Source organism: Megascapheus bottae, chromosome 31, assembly GCF_031878675.1.
Source record: "Megascapheus bottae isolate mThoBot1 chromosome 31, mThoBot2.hap1, whole genome shotgun sequence".
NCBI classification, from domain to species: Eukaryota; Metazoa; Chordata; class Mammalia; order Rodentia; family Geomyidae; genus Megascapheus; species Megascapheus bottae.
The window spans coordinates 8,130,980-8,149,351 of NC_143539.1; the positions used below are offsets into that span (position 1 = coordinate 8,130,980).

Consider the following 18,372-nt stretch of genomic DNA (forward strand, 5'->3'; position numbering starts at 1 on the left):
TATATATATATATGTATATATATATATGAATTGGCTGGGAGTTAGGCCAGTGCTTGCCTAGCATGCATGAAGACCCAGGTTGGATTCATCAGTACCACATATATAGAAAAAAGCCAGAAAAAGTGCTGTGGTGGAGCTTTAGCCTTGAGAAAACCCAAGGACAGTGTTCAGGCCCTAAGCCCAAGCCCAGGACTAGCAAAAAAAAAAAAAAAGATAATTATGTCTTTACTTATCTGCTGCTGAGTTTTACTTTTTTTTTTTTTAACAAATGAAAACCATAATTTACATTGCCAAGCATCTACCTACATCTCTGTTAACTCTATTTGTAATAACCTGGCAAGCTTAGCTGCCTTTTTTTTTTTTTTTTTGTGGGTCATGCGGCTTGAACTCTGGGCCTGGGTGCTATCTCTGAGCTGTTCAGCTCAATGCTATACTGTCCTACCCCTGTGGCCACAGCCCCACTTTGGTTTTCTAGTGGTTAAGTGGAGATAAGTGTCTCACAGTCTTTAGTGCCTCCTGAGTAGCTAGGATTACAGGAGTGAGCCACTCTCCCAGCTCTGCCAAATTGTTTTTGATTTGTAAAAATGCTTGACCTGCTCGACCACCAGCAAATGGTTATGACCATGTGTGCTGTGTCTCGTTTTATCCTTGTGGTTATTGACTGTTGGCATGGTAAGGTGACAAAAGGTGACTACCACCTGCTAGTGTTATCTTTAAAAGCTCAGCCCCATTGAAGGTCCGGGCTGATCTCTATCATCCTGAAGACAGAGAGTAGCTGATGCACTGCTATTAAAATGACTCCTAGCTTGGTTCACTGAGTGCTGGTGACTCTATTGCTGGGGAGTTCAGGGCCCCACGTAATGGTCGGGATATTACATAGTGATCAGGCATATCCTAACTACCTAGCTTTCAGATTTTTTGTGGGGGAGGAGTGTGGTGGGAAGTGCTAATATGGGAGCTTGAACTTAGTCCTTGACTGTTGTCCCTTATATTTCATTTAAGGGGCAGCACTTCAGCCACAGCTCCACTTCCATCTTGTTGCTGGTTAACTGAAGAGTCTCACAGACTTTTTTGCTAGGGTTGACTTCAAACCACAGATCTCAGACTCTTGAGTGGCTAGGGTTACAGGCACAAGCCAACAACACCTGGCCATCTTTGAAGTATTGAACCCTAATCATCTAAAAAAGTCTTCTTATCCCTTATCAGGTTGTGACCCAACCAAACCTGATGTGATTCTCAAACTGGAGCAAGGAGAAGAACCATGGACAGCATTTGCAGGTCAAGCTTGCATAGGTGAGTTTCTTTCAGGATTTTTCTTCATGGATTTTCCTACACAGATGCTTCAGGTTATGTAGTATTCTTCCTTTTTAGTCTCAAGATTTTTTTTTTCCTGTTTTTTTGGTGGGTAATGGGGCTTAAACTCGGCTTGAGCTCTTCAGCTCAAAGCTACAGACTTACCCTAGAGCCAAGCCCCACTTATCGTTTTCTAGAGGTTAATTGGAGTTAAGAGTCTCAGGTGCTTTGAACCTTGATCCTCAGATCTCAGCCTCTTGAGGACTACAGGCATGAGCCACCGCATCCCACAATGTCTTCTAACTTTGTGTCCATTATAATTCACAGTTTAATGCTTTGCTAGAGTCAGTTTATTGTTTACTTTTTTGGGGGGGTGAGGTGGGGGGTGGGTCATAAGGTTTGAACTCTGGCCTGGGTGCTGTCCCTGAGCTCTTGAGCTCAAGGCTACCACCCTACCCCTAGAACCACAGCCCCACTTCCTCTTTTCTAGTGAATAATTGGAGATAAGAGGCTCTTGGCTTTGTATTCTTTGTATTGCCCAGGCTAGCTTTGAACCTTGCTCCTCAGATTTCAGCCTCCTGAGTAGCTAGGATTACAAGCGTGAGCCCACCATTCTAGGCTCAGTTCACTGTTTCTAAATCTGCTTTTCCAATCATCCATCTTCCACTCTTCTATAACTTCTTGGTTTGTCTGTGAAATTTGGTGAATATAGACTTATCGGTAGTAGCCATTGCTCGTTTTTATCTTCACATTAAAGCACAGAAGGTTTTTGTTGTTTTTTCTAGGAGAAAACTGGAAAGCTAAAGATGCTGTATTTAAGGAACACCAAGATAGCTTTCCTAGCTCAGTTGTATGCATTAACCACAGAAGAATGAATGAAGAAGGACAAGAGTAACATATATGAAAAGGTCTTTCCTCTAATGGCAAAGCCTACCCATTCAAAAGCTCTGCCTCCAGAATTTACCTGTCATCAAAAGATTCTGGAAAATGTCTCAGAACTAATCAGCAACCTAAGTCCTGAAAGAAAGAAGCTTAATGAGTCTATTGGATATGGGAAAACATCCACTGATACTAAGGGAGAAAAAGCTCATTCTGAAGTCAAGTTCCATAGTCATAATGGCAGGGCTTTTCATTAAAATGACGTGCTTCCACAGTATCATAAGATAGTGACAATGGCTCAGTCATTTGCATATGGTGACTGTGAGAAAACAGTCCTGAAAAAGGGAGGCTTACACCCACATAACAGAGTCTCTAATAGAAGAGCAACCAGTATCGAAAGAAAACATATGTGCATTCTGTGTGGGAAGTCCTTTTGCAGAAAGTCAGTTTTGAATCTCCATCAGGGAATTCACACAGAAGAAAAACAGTGTCATCAGTGTGGGAAAGCATTTAGAAGGAAAGCCTGCTTTACTGACCACCAGAGAACTCACACAGGAGAGAAACCCTTTGTAATGTTTGTGGTAAATCTTTCCACCTAAAGTCAGCCCTCACAGATCACCAAAGAACACACACAGGGGAAAAGTCATATGAATGTCTGCAGTGTAGGAATGCTTTCAGACTGAAATTACACCTCATCTGTCACCAGAGAACTCACACAGGAGAGAAACCGTATGAGTCCACATACATAGAAAAAAGCCAGAAATGGTGCTGAGGCTCAAGTGGTAGAGCTCTAGCCTTGAGAAAGTCCAAGGACAGTGCTCAGGCCCTGAGCTCAAGCCCAGGACTGGCAAAACAAAAAAAAAAAAAAGAAAAGAAGAAAAAGGAAAATCACCTGTGGGGCCGGGAGCATTGCCTATTGGTGGAGTACTTGCCTAGCATGCATGAAGCCCTGGGTACCACATACACAGAAAAAGCCAGAGGTGGTGCTGTGGCTCAAGTGATAGAGCGCTAGCCTTGAGAAAGCCCAAGGACAGTGCCCAGGCCCTGAGCTTTAGCCCCAGGACTGGCAAAACAAAAACAAAAACCTTGTGCAGGGGATGCTAGTGGCTCACACCTGTAATGCTAGCTACTCAGGAGGCTGAGATCTGAGGATCAAGTTCAAAGTCAGCCAGGGCACTAAAGTTCAGTGAGAATCATCTCCAATTAACCACCAGAAAATGAGAAGTGGCGCTGTGGCTCAAGGGGCAGGGCTATAGCCTTGAGCTGAAGTTATGCTTCTTTAGTCAGCACAGACCAATGGCCAGTGGACAGTTCCATCACACTCTGCTCAAAGATCCAGGAAAACAACACAGCACACAACAGCTACAGAAAGGGCAACACCAACTGGAAGACGACACAGACACAAACTCCTGAACGACATCCATTAACAAATGGTAACAACCACATGGAAGCAGCACTGCAAAACCACAAGACCATGAATTCGAGACCCTTAGGAACACTGAACCGGCACCCCCCACAGCCGCCCGTCACAGCTCCTACCCACTCCTATAGAGGACACAGTGTCAATGATCCGGAGCACTTCCACACCTTCACAATCCCACCGATGAAGAGGCAGTCTCACCACCTCAACAACCTGCACGACCGAACACGGCTCACCCCACACATCACGATCGCAGTCGTGTCATCACAAACGTATCCAGGCCTCCACGACGCAGAGGCGAGAGCACATGCTCTCCCAAGTCGCAGTCAGTCCCACAGCATGTCCCACACTCACCCACTCATGCCCGCACCGTCTCCCGGTCCACCACCCAGGTTCCATCTCCGCCACCCCGCAGGACCCCGCAGGAGCCGGGCTGCTCGTTCGGCCTGCCCACCACTGGGCGCCAGGTGCTCCCTTGGCCTCCTGGAAGAGTGGCTCTGGCCTAACCGCTACAGGCAGCACAGCTGATTGAGCCATATAATGAATGATTGTTGTCCTTAATGTACTATGTTGTCTCCCATCTCCTTTGCTGTCCCTTGGGTATCTCATATTGTTACAGTATCTCACTTGGTTATCTGATATATTGAATTTATTTGTATTTGGTTATTTGAAATTTGATAGGGAACGGGGGGAAACCAAGACGGGTAGGAGGGGTGGGGGGGAGGGTAATGGGTACCAAGACATGTGAAAGGGTATCAATGTATGTGAATGAATGCACCTTCTATCTGGCAAATATCATGTAACCCTTTTATTAATTACAATAAAAAAAAAGGAGACCCATCATATATCAAGAAACTTATTGGCATTCTACCCCTGAAATAGGCTAATAAAAGTACAGAATAATGAGCCAGGCATGGTGGCTCACATCTGTAATCCTAGCTACTCAGGAGGCTGAGATCTCAGGATCATGGTTCAAAGCCAGCCTGGGCACTAAAGAATGTGAGAAAATGGGAAGTGGGTCTGTGGCTCAAGAGGCAGGGCTGAAAAGCTCAGAGACAGAGCCTAGGCCCAGAGTTCAGGCCCCATGACCAACAAAAAACTACATAATAATGAAAAGTTACACGAGTGAAACTTAAAAATAATCACATACATACATACGTGTGTGTGTGTGTGTGTGTGTGTGTATTATTTATTTATTTTTTGCCAGTCCTGGCTTGAGCTCAGGGCCAGGCCTGAGCACTATTCTTGGATCTTTTCAAGGCTAGAGCTCTACCATGGCATGGTGGCTCACACACGTAATCCTAGGTACTCAGGAGGCTGAAATCTGAGGATCAAGGTTCAAAGCCAGCCTGGGCACAAAAGGACCTGAGATTCTTATCTCCAGTTAATCTCAAGGACAGGGCGGTAGCCTAGAGCTGAAGAGCCCAAGGACAGTGCCCAGGTTAAGTTAAAGCCTCATGACTCCCCCCCCCCCCCCCAAAAAAAAGGGCCGGGAGTTTGGCCTAGTGGTAGAGTGCTTGCCTAGCATGTACGAGGACCTGGGTTCGATTCCTAGGTACCACATACATAGAAAAAAAGCCAGAAATGGTGCTGAGGCTCAAGTGGTAGAGCTCTAGCCTTGAAAAAGTCCAAGGACAGTGCTCAGGCCCTGAGCTCAAGCCCAGGACTGGCAAAAAAAAATTTAAAAATAAAAAAAAAAAGGAAGTTTAAAAGCTCTCCAGGATGAGCTAGTTTATAGAACAGAATTCTGTCCAAGGTCTCAGTTTCCTTTCTTATTTCTATCTATCTACTCTCTACATCTGCAAAAAGTTCCCAACAAAGACCTAGAATTAAAATGTCCAGTCCATGTTTAATGAAGCCTGCCTGCGTAACCTATTTCATGAGAACTTAAAATTTTCTAAGCTCAATGTGTAAGATATTAAGAAATCCCAGGACATAAATAATATAGTGTATAGCCTATGTTAAAAGGAAAAAAAAAACACATTTGGTATGGTTTTTAATTTTAATAAAATAGATAATTTCATATTACATAGCAAGTCATCCACTCATTGTTGATAAAATTTTAGAAATATTTTCTATAAAAAGCTTAGTATTTGACTGGGGATTAATGAGTTATACCATTTCTATAAGTACAGAGCTCCCACCCTCAACCTTATTCTTACTAATTTTGAGAAAAGTTAAAAATACAGAAAAGTACAAAAAATAAGACAAGGTTATTCATCTACCACAATCCAGAATGAGCCACAATGGCCATATATTTACTTGCAGTCTTGAAAGAGAAATGAATGAGTCTATGAAAACTGAGGCCCTCCCCACCCAAATTCCCATACTCCTTCACAGGCTGACACTAACAAGCTTGGCTGTATCCTTCCAATCCATTTCAACAACATTTATATACATACATACATACATGTATCAATTACCAATATAAAGAACTAGATTTCATTAAGGAATGTAGAATTCAAATTTACAGTCACCGTATATATATATATGTGTGTGTGTAGGTGTGTGTATGTGTCTTTGCAACATCATTTCAGATGTCTTTGCTCCTAGACATATGGATGTCATTTGTTGCATTTGACAGATGTGTAGTTTGTCCTGATGCCATTTCAGTTGTTCCTCCTATTTGTCTACCATGTAACGTCAAGCCATAGTAAGTTTCTTGGTATATAAATTTCCTGAGCATACAAACAAAGGGAACTGCAAAGATATTCTTTCTTTCTTTCTTTCTTTATTTTTTTGCCAGTCCTGTGGCTTGAACTCAGGGCCTGAGCGTTGTCCTTGGGCTTTCTCAAGGCTAGCACTCTACCACTTGAGGCCACAGCACCACTTCTGGCTTTTTCTATGTATGTTGAGTGCTGAGAAATCGAACCCTGGTCTTCGTGCATGCTAGGCAAGCACTCTTACCACTAGGCCAAACTCCCAGCCCCTGCAAAGGTATTCTTAAATGTTATAAGGAGTTATTTCCTACTTCTGTTGTCAATCTCCATGGATTTGACTTCTGTGTATAAATCACAGCCTACCACCACTCCCTCCATTTACTCCAACATACTGGGTATTTCATCTCCCCAAACCATTTATTTCATATGCTAAGTTCTCATAAACTCGTAAGTCTTTTTCTGCAATCTCTTCTGCTCTACCGTATCAATACTACAAGAGTTTTATATGATTTGTAGACAACCATATTATTTATGTCTCTCCCTAAGACAGCTTTATTTTTCCTAGTATGACACTAGTAAAGAACTCCATATGTATGCTAATAGAAGTAACAGGGATATTTCCTGGTTTCTTAATTTTAGTGGAAATGTGTCTCAAGTTTCAAACATTACCCTTGCTGTTCACTTGTAGGCTTTTTGGTTGGCACAGGCTTTTAATCACACCAATAACATTTTAGCATTTGTTAACGTTAACCTGACTTGCAGTCCTTTACAACTAAGATGACTTTTTATGAAGTGCTGTGAGGTATAAGCTCCCGGCCATTGCTTTCCATTTTGAATACACTCAAGAGATTTTTAGTGAGTATGAATTTTCTGGTGTCTAATGTGGTGCGACTTCTGGCTGAAAGCCTTGCCACACTCACTACATTGGTATGGCTTTTTACCTGTGTGTATTCTCAAGTGCAGAGCGAGGGTAGAGAACTGAGAGAAGGCTTTCCCACACTCATTACACCCATAGGGTTTCTCACCTGTATGACTTCTCACATGCACGGTGAGAGAGGAGCTCTGGGAGAAGGCTTTGCCACAAACATTGCATTCGTAAGGTTTGTCCCCTGAATGGATTCTCACATGCACGATGAGTGATGTCCGCTGGGAGAAGGCTTTTCCACACTCATTACATTCATAAGGCTTCTCTCCAGTGTGAATGTTCTGATGCTTTATGAGATACTTCTTCTGGCCAAAAGCTGTTCCACACTCATTACATTTAAAGGGTTTTTCTCCAATATGAATTTTCTCATGCTCAGTAAGGTTTGACTTGCCACTAAAGGTTTTCCCACACTCCTTACATATGAAGGGCTTCTCTCCTGTGTGAGTTCTCTGGTGTCTGATGAGGTTTGATTTCTGAATGAAAGCTTTCCCACAGTCTTTGCACTGGAAAGGTTTCTCTCCAGTGTGAATTTTTTGATGGGTAAGCAGGTTTTCTTTCTGGCTAAAGGACTTCCCACAATCATTACATTCAAAAAGCTTCTCTCCAGTATGAGTGTTCTGGTGCTTAATGACATACTGCTTTTGACTAAAGGCTTTCCCACATTCATTACACTCGAAGGGTTTCTCTCTGTTATGAAAATGCTCATGCTCAGTAAGACTTGACTTGTGGCTGAAGAGTTTCCCACATACCTTACAGGCATAGGGGTGCTCCCCACTACAGATTCTCTGACTGGAGCGGGACATCTGAAAGGAGGCTCTTACAAAGTCACAAGGGTTGTCTACAATAGAAATCTTTTGTTGAACAAAGATTTACTCTTGTCTGAAGGTATTTCCACATTTCTTACATTTATAAAGGCTATGTGTGACCTCTCAGCTACATAGAAATGGACAAGGTTTGAGAGACTCTTAAAGAGTAGATATTCCTGGGCCGGGAGTTTGGCCTAGTGGTAAAATGCTTGCCTAGCACAAAAGCTCGGTACCACATACATAGAAAAAAAGCTGGAAGTGGTGCTGCGGCTCAAGTGGTAGAGCTCTAGCCTTGAGAAAGTCCAAGGACAGTGCTCAGACCCTGAGCTTTAGCCCAGGACTGGCGATAAAAAAATTAAAAAATAAAATAAAAAGAGTATATATTCCAACCTGTCTCTACAGTACAAGTTTCCTGCTATTCAACAAAAAATTTTCAAAGTCACTGGTTTCTCTCCAGCACGTGTTTCTGCCACTGATTGAGAACTGTCATCTAGCTGAGGGCTTTTCACTATTCCTTAAAAGCATAGGGCTTCGACTTAGCATGACTTCAACACATAATAAGATGACACATGAACACAAGTTGCCCTGCATGTAGAAAATTCATAGAGTTTTTCTCTAGTGGGAATGCTGTTACCAGATGGGACAGAAAGTCTTTTAAACTAAAGGTATTTCATTTCCATTCTGCTTTAACCTTATGAAGTGGTTACTACCTTCTATGCGAAGCTAGTAACACTGCTGATTCTTTCCTATATCTTCCTGTCTATTCATGGATAAAGGGTCCCTTAAATTCAAAGATGGAAAAATAACAGCTGGGTACCAGTGGCTTATGCCTGCAATCCTAGCTACTAAGGAGTCTGAGGATCACAGTGTAAATAAAGCCAGCCCAGGTAGAAAAGTCCCAGTGAGAATCTTAAATTAACCATGGAAAAACCAGAACTGGAATTGTGGTTCAAAGTGGCAGAGCAGTAGATTTGAACAAAACAGTTCAGGAACAGCACCTAGGCCATGAGTTCAAGTCCCAAAACTGCCCAAATACTACTACTTACTACTACTACTACTAATAATAATAATAGCTATGCCAGGCACTGGTGACTCATGCCTATAATCTTACTCAGAAGGCCGAGAGCTGAGGATCACAGGTGAAAGCCAGGCTGGGCAATAAAGTCCACAAGACTTAACTCCAATTGACTACCAAAAAACACACCCAAAAGTGGACTGCCACTCAAGTGGTAAGAGTGCAAAAAAATTCAGGGATAGCACTCAGGCCCTGAGTTCAAGTCCTAGAACCAACACAAAAAATAAGAGCTGTGAGCAGAAGGATTATTTTACAATTGCCTTATATGCAGTGCTCCTTTCCTCAGTCTGTGCTGTATTGATGATGGATGTAATTTGTCTCCCAAGTTCTGATGTATCCCTATCTGCTCATCATCTTCTTAGGCTTCTTCTGAAACAGAACACAAAGAACCATAAGAAATTAGGTACAAATACTCAATACTACAGATGGCACATTGTTAGTATTCAACTACTTTCAGGCTTTGTTTATTTATATACTTTTGTCCTTCATAGGGCTTGAACTCAGTGCCTGGAAGCTGTCGCTAAGCTCTTTTGCTCAATGATACCACTCTACCACTTAAGAGTGTTAGCACCACTTCCAGTTTTCTGGTAATTTTTTGGAGACTGATTCTCCTGCCAGGGTGGTTTTGAACCACAATTCATAGATCTCAGTCTCCTGAGTTTATATGATTATAGGTATGAGCTACCAGTACCTGACTTAACATCATTATTATTTGTGAAAATTCCTCATTTTGAGTAGTAAAACTATAGACTATATTTTGGAGGAAATTAACTGGCAGCGCATCTCCCAAAATGAAACAATGTCTAAATAAATTTGAAGCAAACTCTTGTAGATGATATCTGGGTAAAACATTTGGTATTTGTGAGTTTACAGACATATAAAGGACTCTTTCTTCATATGAAGTAAAAACGCCTTGTTCATAGAAATTTAATCAGACCCATTTCCAAACCCAGGGTCACCTAGCAAAAGAAAAAGCAGGGGGAAGAGTTAAACTAAATCAATAGTATTAAATGAATTTATATGACAAGAATGCCAAAACCACTCCATAGCTAAAGCCAAAAATATGGTGGCATTGAGACATACACACTTACGATATTCTAGAGAATCTGGAGAAACTAAAAGGTGCATAAAAATCAAATTCAGGGCCTGGGCAGTGGCTCACCCTATATTTCTAGCTACTCAAGAGGCTGAGATCTGAGGATCAAGGTTCAAAGCCTGCCCGGGCACAGAAGGACCCGAGACTCCAATTAACCTCTAGAAAACGGGAAGTTGGGCTCAAGGGTAGGGCAGTAGCCTTGAGATGAAGAGCTCAGGGACAGTGCCCAGGTGGAGTTTAAGCCCCATGACCCACAAAAAAAAAAAAAAAAAAAAAAAATCAAATCAAATCAAGGGGCCAGGAGTTTGGCCTAGTAGTGGAGTGCTTGCCTAGCAAGCGCAAAAACACAGGTTCAATTGCTCGGTACCACATATGTAGAAAAAAGCCAGAAGTGTTGTTGTGACTCAAGTGGTAGAGCTCTAGCCTTGAGGAAGCCCTAGAACAGTGGTCAGGCCCTGAGTTTAAGGCCCAGGACTGGCAAAAAGGAAAAAAAGGAAAAAAAATCAAATTCAGACACTCCTCCTAATATAGCTGTCATTTGAATTCATATTTCATAGCCAAAATAGATGACCCGGGTCTGCTTTAGTTCAATTTGTAAGGTAGAACCGTATAATCCTTCTACAGGGAGATGACTGGCCTTTTATGAACACTCCATAGATCCATTAAAGTTTCCCATGAAAGCAGAGCTAGAGTCTGCTTTTGGTGCATCAGCATTAAAAGCTTGTGCAGCAAATATTCCACACACATTTAAGGAATATCACTAAGGTGAAAAACAGATCAAAGTATGTATGGTTCAAACCTTCAATCCTAGTGAACCACCAGAAAACCAGAAGTGGCACTATGGTTCAAAGTGGTAGGGCACTAGCCTTGAGGAAAACAGATCAAGAATAGCACCCAAGCCCCAACTCTAGGGCTAATAACAGCAACAATAAAAAAGAAATCTACACAATTTTTTGGACTTAGGCAAAACTATGATTGAGAAGAGCACACCCTCCTGAGGAAATTATAAGGGAACCTATACAAAATGTATGAAACCAAGAAAGCTAAGGGAAAGAAGACTGGAAAAGAAGTCCAAGTGGCCTTGGCTACATGGTAAGACTGTCTCACAAGAGTGGCAAATATCTGTATGGAAAGCTGGTAGCCCATGCCTATAATCCTAGCTATTCAGGAGGCTGAATAGGAGGATTGTATTTTAAGTCTAGCCCAGACAGGAAAGTCTGTGAGACTCTTAGCTCTATAATTAGAAGCAGTGCTGTGGCTCAAGGTAGTCAAGTGCTAGTCTTGAGCAAAAAGCTCCAGGACAGTGTCCAGGCCACTCAAGACTCATGACCAGTTAAAAAAAAAAAAAAATTCTCTACAACTATTTTGTAGTCTCAGGGGAAACATATAAACATTCAATTTAAGTTGTAACAACCAGTTAAGTTGTAAACAATTAGTCACAGGCCATCTATTTTACTGAGAAGAAGAACTTATACCCGACGGTTACTCAGACTTGAGTTTTCTCATACGATATTTTTTTCAGATAGGTGAAAATTATTTAACCTCTTGTATTTTTTTTTTTTTTGTCAGTCCTGGGCCTTAAACTCAGGGCCTGAGCCCTATCCCTGGGCTTTCTCTACCCTTTGAGCCACAACACCACTTCCAGTGTTTTTCTATTATGTAGTACTGAGGAACTGAACCCAGGTCTTCATGCATGCTGGCAAGCATTCTACCACTAGGCCAAAATCCTGGCCCCTGGCTTGTTTGACAGCACAAAACTTGAACTCAGTACCTGGTATTTGCTTTGCTTATTTACATGGTACTGGTACTCTACCATTTGACATATGCCACCAGCCCTGCTTCATAAAGATTGTTTTATTTATTTATTTTGCTGGTCCTGGCGTTTTAACTCTGGGCCTGGGCACTGTCCCGGAGCTTCTTTTGCTAGTCTTCTACCATTTGAGCCACAGTACTACTTACAGCTTTTTCTCAGTTGTTTATTAGAGATAAGAGTCTCAGGGACACCCAGGCTAGATTCGAATTGCGATCCCTAGATCTCATTTCCGCCTCCTGAGTAGCTAGGATTACAGCTGTGAGCCACCAGTACCTAGCTATACTGATTATTTTAGAAAGAGACTCATAGCTTTTTTTTTTTGGTCTGGGATAGTCTCCAAACAGGACCCTCCTGAGTAGCTGAAGCTGCAGGTATGAGTCACCAGTGCTGAGCCATGGAGTGTATTTTTTATTTACACCTTCACAGTCTGCCTTCTTTTACAACATAGCTCGTAGGAGGAATTGACTGTCCTGATCACTCTTCTTTCTTTAAAGGATGGGGCGTAGGCTGGAAATGGGGCTTGGTGGTAGAGTGCATGCCCAGCATTCATAAAGCCCTGAGTATCTCAGTACCACATAATTAGAAAAAGTCAGAAGTGGTGCTGTGGCTCAAGTGGTAGAGTGCTAGCCTTGAGCAAAAACAGCTCAGGGGCAGTGCCTAGGCCCTGAGTTCAAACCCCGAAACTAATAATCAATCAACCAATCAGTTGATCAATCTATAAAGGATGGGGTAGTGAACAAAGGGCCAGCCTCTCAAATCCCAGACAAGTACTCTTAACGGGTAAGCTACACTCTCAGCCTTTTGTCTCATTTTTGTTTTGAGATAGATTAATGCTAATGTCCTAGATAACATCCTCCTCCAGTACCCACACAAAATAAAAGAAAACCAACAAAAATACAGGAAGGGGGTATAAGTTCAATCCCCAAGATAATGGGAAGTAATGGATACATATGTAAAATGTAATTTTTTGGCATCTAACCACTGAAAGAATGGTGTAAATTATAAGAAGGAACCTAAATACCAGATGACGTGTAAACACAACCTGTAAAGGACAATGCCTGAGGAAATGTGTCTATATACACAGGAGAATATGAACTGAGTATGAGACAGAGCACTGTTCCTGTTATAAATCCATGCCACTAAAGAGGTTAAAAACAGGACAGTGATTCTAGATCAACCCAGAAATGCAAAAGACAAGGGGGCCAGGAGTTTGGTCTAGTGGTAGTGTTTCCCTAGCATGCACAAAGGCTCAGGTTCTATTCCTTCATATCACATACATAGAAAAAGCCAGAAGTGGTGCTGTGACTCAAGTAATAGAGCTCTAGCTTTGAGAAAGTCCAAGGACAGTGCTCAGGACCTGAGTTCAAGCTACAGGACTGGCAAAAAAAAAGATCACAACTCAACCAATAGATGCCAGTGGTGGCACACTCTTGTTATCTTAACTGTATGGAAGGCAGATGAAGCAGATCACAGTTTCAAGTGAACCAGGCATAAAAGTCTTCAAGACTCCATCCCAACTATGACAGAAAGCCTAACTAGGTAAACTGTGGTACAGGGATGTCCCTGAGCAAAGTAGGACTGAAGGAACAATTCAGCAATACAGCATCCATTTAACGATTACAAAGTCCCTGGTGATAGCCCAAGACTAAGGTCTGTAAGAAAATGTCTTCAAGGCTGGGAGCTTAGCCTAGTGGTAGAGTGCCCACCTACCATGCATGAAGCCCTAGGTTCAATTTCTCAGTACCACATACTCAGAAAAAGTCAGAAGAGGCACTGTGGCTCAAGAAGCAGAACACTAGCCTTGAGTAGAAGTGTCCAAGGACAGTGCTCAGGCCCTAAGTTCAAGCCCTGAGACTGGCAGAAAAACAAAACAAAACAAAAAAACAGAAAATGTCTCTCAAAGTAGTTCAAACAACTATGATTAAACAACTACGTGTGTCTCATTATTTACTCACCTGGACAGACTTCCTTTCCACCTCTTTCTCCATGAATACAGGATTCAAATTGTTTGGCCTTTTTATAATCTGCTTTTGGGAAAATGGCACCGCACTAAAATGTCAATGCCAGGACAAAAGTACCATCTTAGGTTTCAGGAGAAGCCCAGATACCTCCAGGGTCACTGAAGGATGAGGAAAAAGTCCTTTCCAGAGATGCAAAGGAGGCAAGCTGCAAAACAGAACAAAGTAATGACTTTTTGACTTCGCAACTAAAGCACACAAGTATCTGAACAAAGCCTTTAGAACATTTTAAATTCCACATTTTAACAGTATTAAGAAACGTTAAGGGAGCCAGGAGCGTGGCCTAGTGGTAGAGTGCTTGCCTACCATGTACAAAGACCTGGGGTTGATTCCTTGGTACCATATACACATAAAAAGCCAGAAGTGGTGCTGTGGTTCAAGTGGTAGAGCACTAGCCTTGAGGAAATCCCAAGAACAGTGCTTAGGCCCTGAGTCCAAACCCCAGGACAGACAAGAAGGAGAAGAGGGAGAAGTAGAAGAAGGAGGAGGAGAAGGAAAAGGAGAAAGAGAAGAAGGAGAAGTAGAAGAAGGGGGAGGAGGAGGAGGAGGAGGAGGAGGAGGAGGAGGAGGAGGTGGTAGAGGAGGAGAAGGAGAAGAAATGCTTGCCTAGTATGCATGAAGCCCTGGGTCTATTTCCTGGGTACCACATACACAGAAAAGCCAGAAGTGGTGCTGTGGCTCAAGTGGTAGAGCACCAGTCTTGAGAAAGCTCAAGGAAAGCTGGGCATCAATAGCTCATGCCTGTAATCCTATCCCCTCAGAATACTGAGATTTGAGGATACAGTTCAAATCCACCTAGGGCAGGAAAGTCCACAGGGCTCTTATCACCACTTAATCACCAAAAAGCCAGAAGTGGACCTGTGGCTCAAGTGGTAAAGCACAGCCTGGAGTTAAAAAAAAAAGCTCAGGGACAATGCCTAGACAGTGTTCAAATCCCAGAACAGGCACAAAAAAATTTTTTAAAAGTATTTTCTAATCAATTAAAGGGCATTCTTATAGACTTTGAATTACAGAACAAAGAATCGACATTAAGTTTTAGGATTCTAATCCATACGAAAAGGAATGTCTTTTCTTCTTAGAAAATCCACTCTCAGTATCAAACACTTCAGAAAAAAAATTAGTTACTTCAAGAACTGATGCTTTTCTGTATACCTAACTATGAATAGGTTGAGAAAGAAATTAAGAAAACAATTCCAATCACAGTAGGCTTATAGCAATGAAATACCTAAATATTACCTTCAGCAAGTAAAAGACATCTACAATGTCCACTATAAAATCTTGAAGAAACTGAGAAGAGAAAAACAAAACAAAACAAAACAAAACTAGTTGCTGGTTCAGGAGATGGAATTCTGAAGATAATAGTTCAAATCCAGCTCACACAGAAAAATCCATAAGACTATCTCTGCCCAATGACCAAAAAGCCAAAAGTGGAACTTTAGCTCAAGCAGAGAATCAGCCTTGCATAAAAAAGCCAAGCAGGACTTAGGACCTTGAATTCAAGGCCCAGTACTAGAGAAACTTGTATGTACATGTCCCCACACCCCTTTTGTGTATTATGGCCAAAAATGAGTCACCAGATGGCATTTTTGTGCACGTGTGCCAGTATTATGGATAAAATGTCATCAAATTGCATTTTTGTGTTCCAATCCTGGGTGCTTTCCCTGAGTTTTTTTTGTTTTTTTTGGGTTTTTTTGCTCAAGGTTAGTGCTCTACCACTTGTGCCATAGGTTCACTTCTGGCTTTTGGGTGGTTAATTAGTGATAAGTTTCACGGACTTTCCAGCCCAGGCTGGCTTCAAACCACAGTCCTCATATCAGGGCCTCAGATTTCTGCCTCCACAGCATCAACAATTACAAGTGTGTGTCACTGGGCTCAGAACAAGTAGTTTTGTTTTTTTTTTTTGCCAGTCCTGGGCTTGAGCTCAGGGCTTGAGCCCTGTCCTTGGACTTTCACAAGGCTAGAGCTCTACCACTTGAGCCTCAGCACCACTTCTGGCTTTTTGCTATGTATGTGGGGTACCGAGGAATCGAACCCGGGTCTTCATGCACGCTAGGCAAGCACTTTAACCACTAGGCCAAACTCCCGGCCCCCGTCAGAACAAGTAGTTTTGTTCTACAAATTAACCACAGTTATATGGAACCAATCTCCTGACAGGTAGGAATTGTTTCCAAATGTTTCTGTTCCTAATGTTGTTAGAAGCAACCTCATGCCTACATTGCCTCACGCTAAGCCAGATGTGAAAAAGTTGGGGAAAAAAATGTATTACCAACTTGCCCTTTATAGGCATTACTCATGCCAAGACCAGCAGTACATTTTACCTCAAAAAATAAACCTGCTTTGCCGGGAGCATAGCCTAGTGGTAGAGTGTTCGCCTACCATGCATGAAGCCCTAGGTTGGATTACTCAGTACCACATACTCAGAAAAAAGTCAGAAGTGGAACTGTGGCCCAAATGGCAGAGCACTCGCTTTAAGCAAAAAGTATCCAAGAACAGTGCCCAGGCCCTGAGTTCAAGTCCTAGGACTGGCAAAAGAAAAAGAAAAGTAACTGGTTTGGGCTGGGAATGAGGCTTAGTGGTAGACTGTTGCCCAGCATGCATGAAACCCTGGATTCCAACCCTCAGTACCATGTAAATAGAAAAAGCCTGGGGCCGGGAGTTTGGCCTACTGGTAGAGTGCTTGCCTAGCATGCACGAAGACCTGGGTTCAATTCCTCAGTATCACATACATAGGAAAAAACCGGAAGTGTTTCTGTGGCTCAAGTAGTAGAGCTCTAGCCTTGAGAAAGCCCAAGGACAGTGCTCCAAGCCTAGGACTGGCAAAAAAAATACTGGGGAAAAAAAGATTGTACACAAAAGATGCATTTACTTACTTATTGCTAGCACTCTACCACTTTAGCCACTTCACCACTCCAGGCTTTTTCTATTTTTTTTTTTTTTTTTGCCAGTCCTGGGCTTGGGCTCAGGGCCTGAGCACTGTCCTTGGACTTTCTCAAGGCTAGAGCTCTACCACTTGAGCCTCAGCACCACTTCTGGCTTTTTTCTATGTATGTGGTACCCAGGAATGAACCTGGGTTTTCATGCATGCTAGGCAAGCACTCCACCACTAGGCCAAACTCCCAGCCCTTCTCCAGTATTTTTACGATAAACTTTCTCATAAAATTCACTTGTCTCACGTACATAATTGGACCATTCATGAAATCACTCACCATCATACACATTCCCAATTAATAAAACTTAAGCTGTAGGCCATTGGCTACGACGGTCACCCTCGTTAGTCAGGAAATAGAGATCTGAGGATCACGGTTCAAAGCCATCCTGGACCCCCGCCCCCAGGGCGGTCCCAGGACTTGTCCTCAGGGCCTGGGCTCTGTTTCTGGGACTCATCAGTGCTCCAGGCTAACACTACTTGGGCCACAGTGCCACTTCTGGTATTTTCTGGTATTACGTGGTACTGCGGCTTCATGCACAGTAGACAAGCACTCAACCACTAAGCCACCTTGCCAGTCTTATCTGCAATTAACCAATAAAAAACCAGAAGTGGAGCTAGGGCTCAAGCGGTACAGAACTGAACAAAAACAGAACCCCCAAACTACTCGGGGACACCCACCAGATCCCCAGTTCAAGCCCCCAAACTGGAACACATGAAAAAATCGAATTATTGAATAACTAACATTGCCTTGGAGCGATTCAGCCCGACTCTTCCGCCCCCTTTCAATCTCCAGGGCCAGCGGATGCTCCCCGAAGATGGCCCCGTCCCCATCATCCGCACTTTAAACCTCGACGCCGCCGCAGCCCGCGGCGCCTGCTCGAGCTGGTCACCAGCACGGGGACTCAGGCGGTCGCGCCCTGACTCCTCCATTCCCCGATGACAGGCCAAACGTGGCGGTCACATCCAGGGTCACCCGAGCTCAGAACCCGCCTTCCCCCTCCCCCGCCCCTCAAAGGCCACCATCGCTCAACCCTTGCTCCCCGACCCCGCGCCGCCCGGCGCCGCTGAGCCACTGGGAACCCTCCCCTCAACCTCCCCGGCCCCACAGACCCCAAACGCCCAGATCCCACCTCCTACTTTCGCGCCACGTGGACCGAGAGGCCGTACTGACCCGCGGACAAAGACCAAAATGTCCACTCCGGGTGCGCTGCGCCTGCGCACGGCGGAAGACAAGCGAGCACTCCCAGAAATCACCGCGACGCGGCTGGGTTCCTTCACCTAGACCAGGCCCAATCGTTCTGTGAATAACGCCGTAGCCCCGCCCCTAGGCTCCGCCGCCGCTGCGTGGAACCACATTTCCCATAAGACATCGCGGGTTTTCAGTCTCTTTATTCTCTCTCCTTCCCCCCTAACTTGGCCGTCTCCCCCAGTGGATTTAGGAGTTGAGGTAAATGTCCT

General features: G+C 43.4%; 1 protein-coding gene and 1 pseudogene across 6 annotated transcripts; one reads left to right on the top strand and one right to left on the bottom strand.

The window, feature by feature from the left end:
- The first annotated feature begins 584 nt into the window (after window positions 1–584).
- Window positions 585–2,944, top strand: LOC150043931 (zinc finger protein 567-like; annotated as a pseudogene). The gene is made up of 3 exons (XR_016533413.1): window positions 585–672; window positions 1,114–1,293; window positions 2,079–2,944. The product of XR_016533413.1 is annotated as a zinc finger protein 567-like (transcript).
- A 3,616-nt stretch (window positions 2,945–6,560) lies between these two features.
- Window positions 6,561–18,161, bottom strand: Znf146 (zinc finger protein 146). 5 transcript variants are annotated; one of them, XM_090322651.1, is made up of 3 exons: window positions 18,086–18,161; window positions 13,923–14,133; window positions 6,561–9,427 (listed from the first exon to the last, which is right to left on the bottom strand). In XM_090322651.1, exon 3 carries the CDS (start codon window positions 7,978–7,980, stop codon window positions 7,105–7,107), a length of 876 nt encoding a protein of 291 aa, XP_090178777.1. In that variant the 5' UTR covers window positions 7,981–9,427; window positions 13,923–14,133; window positions 18,086–18,161; the 3' UTR covers window positions 6,561–7,104. The 5 variants fall into 5 exon arrangements, with proteins under 5 accessions (XP_090178777.1, XP_090178780.1, XP_090178776.1 ...); XM_090322654.1 differs by having other exon boundaries at window positions 6,561–9,424; window positions 18,045–18,108; XM_090322650.1 differs by having other exon boundaries at window positions 18,045–18,108.
- Window positions 18,162–18,372: the final 211 nt, after the last annotated feature.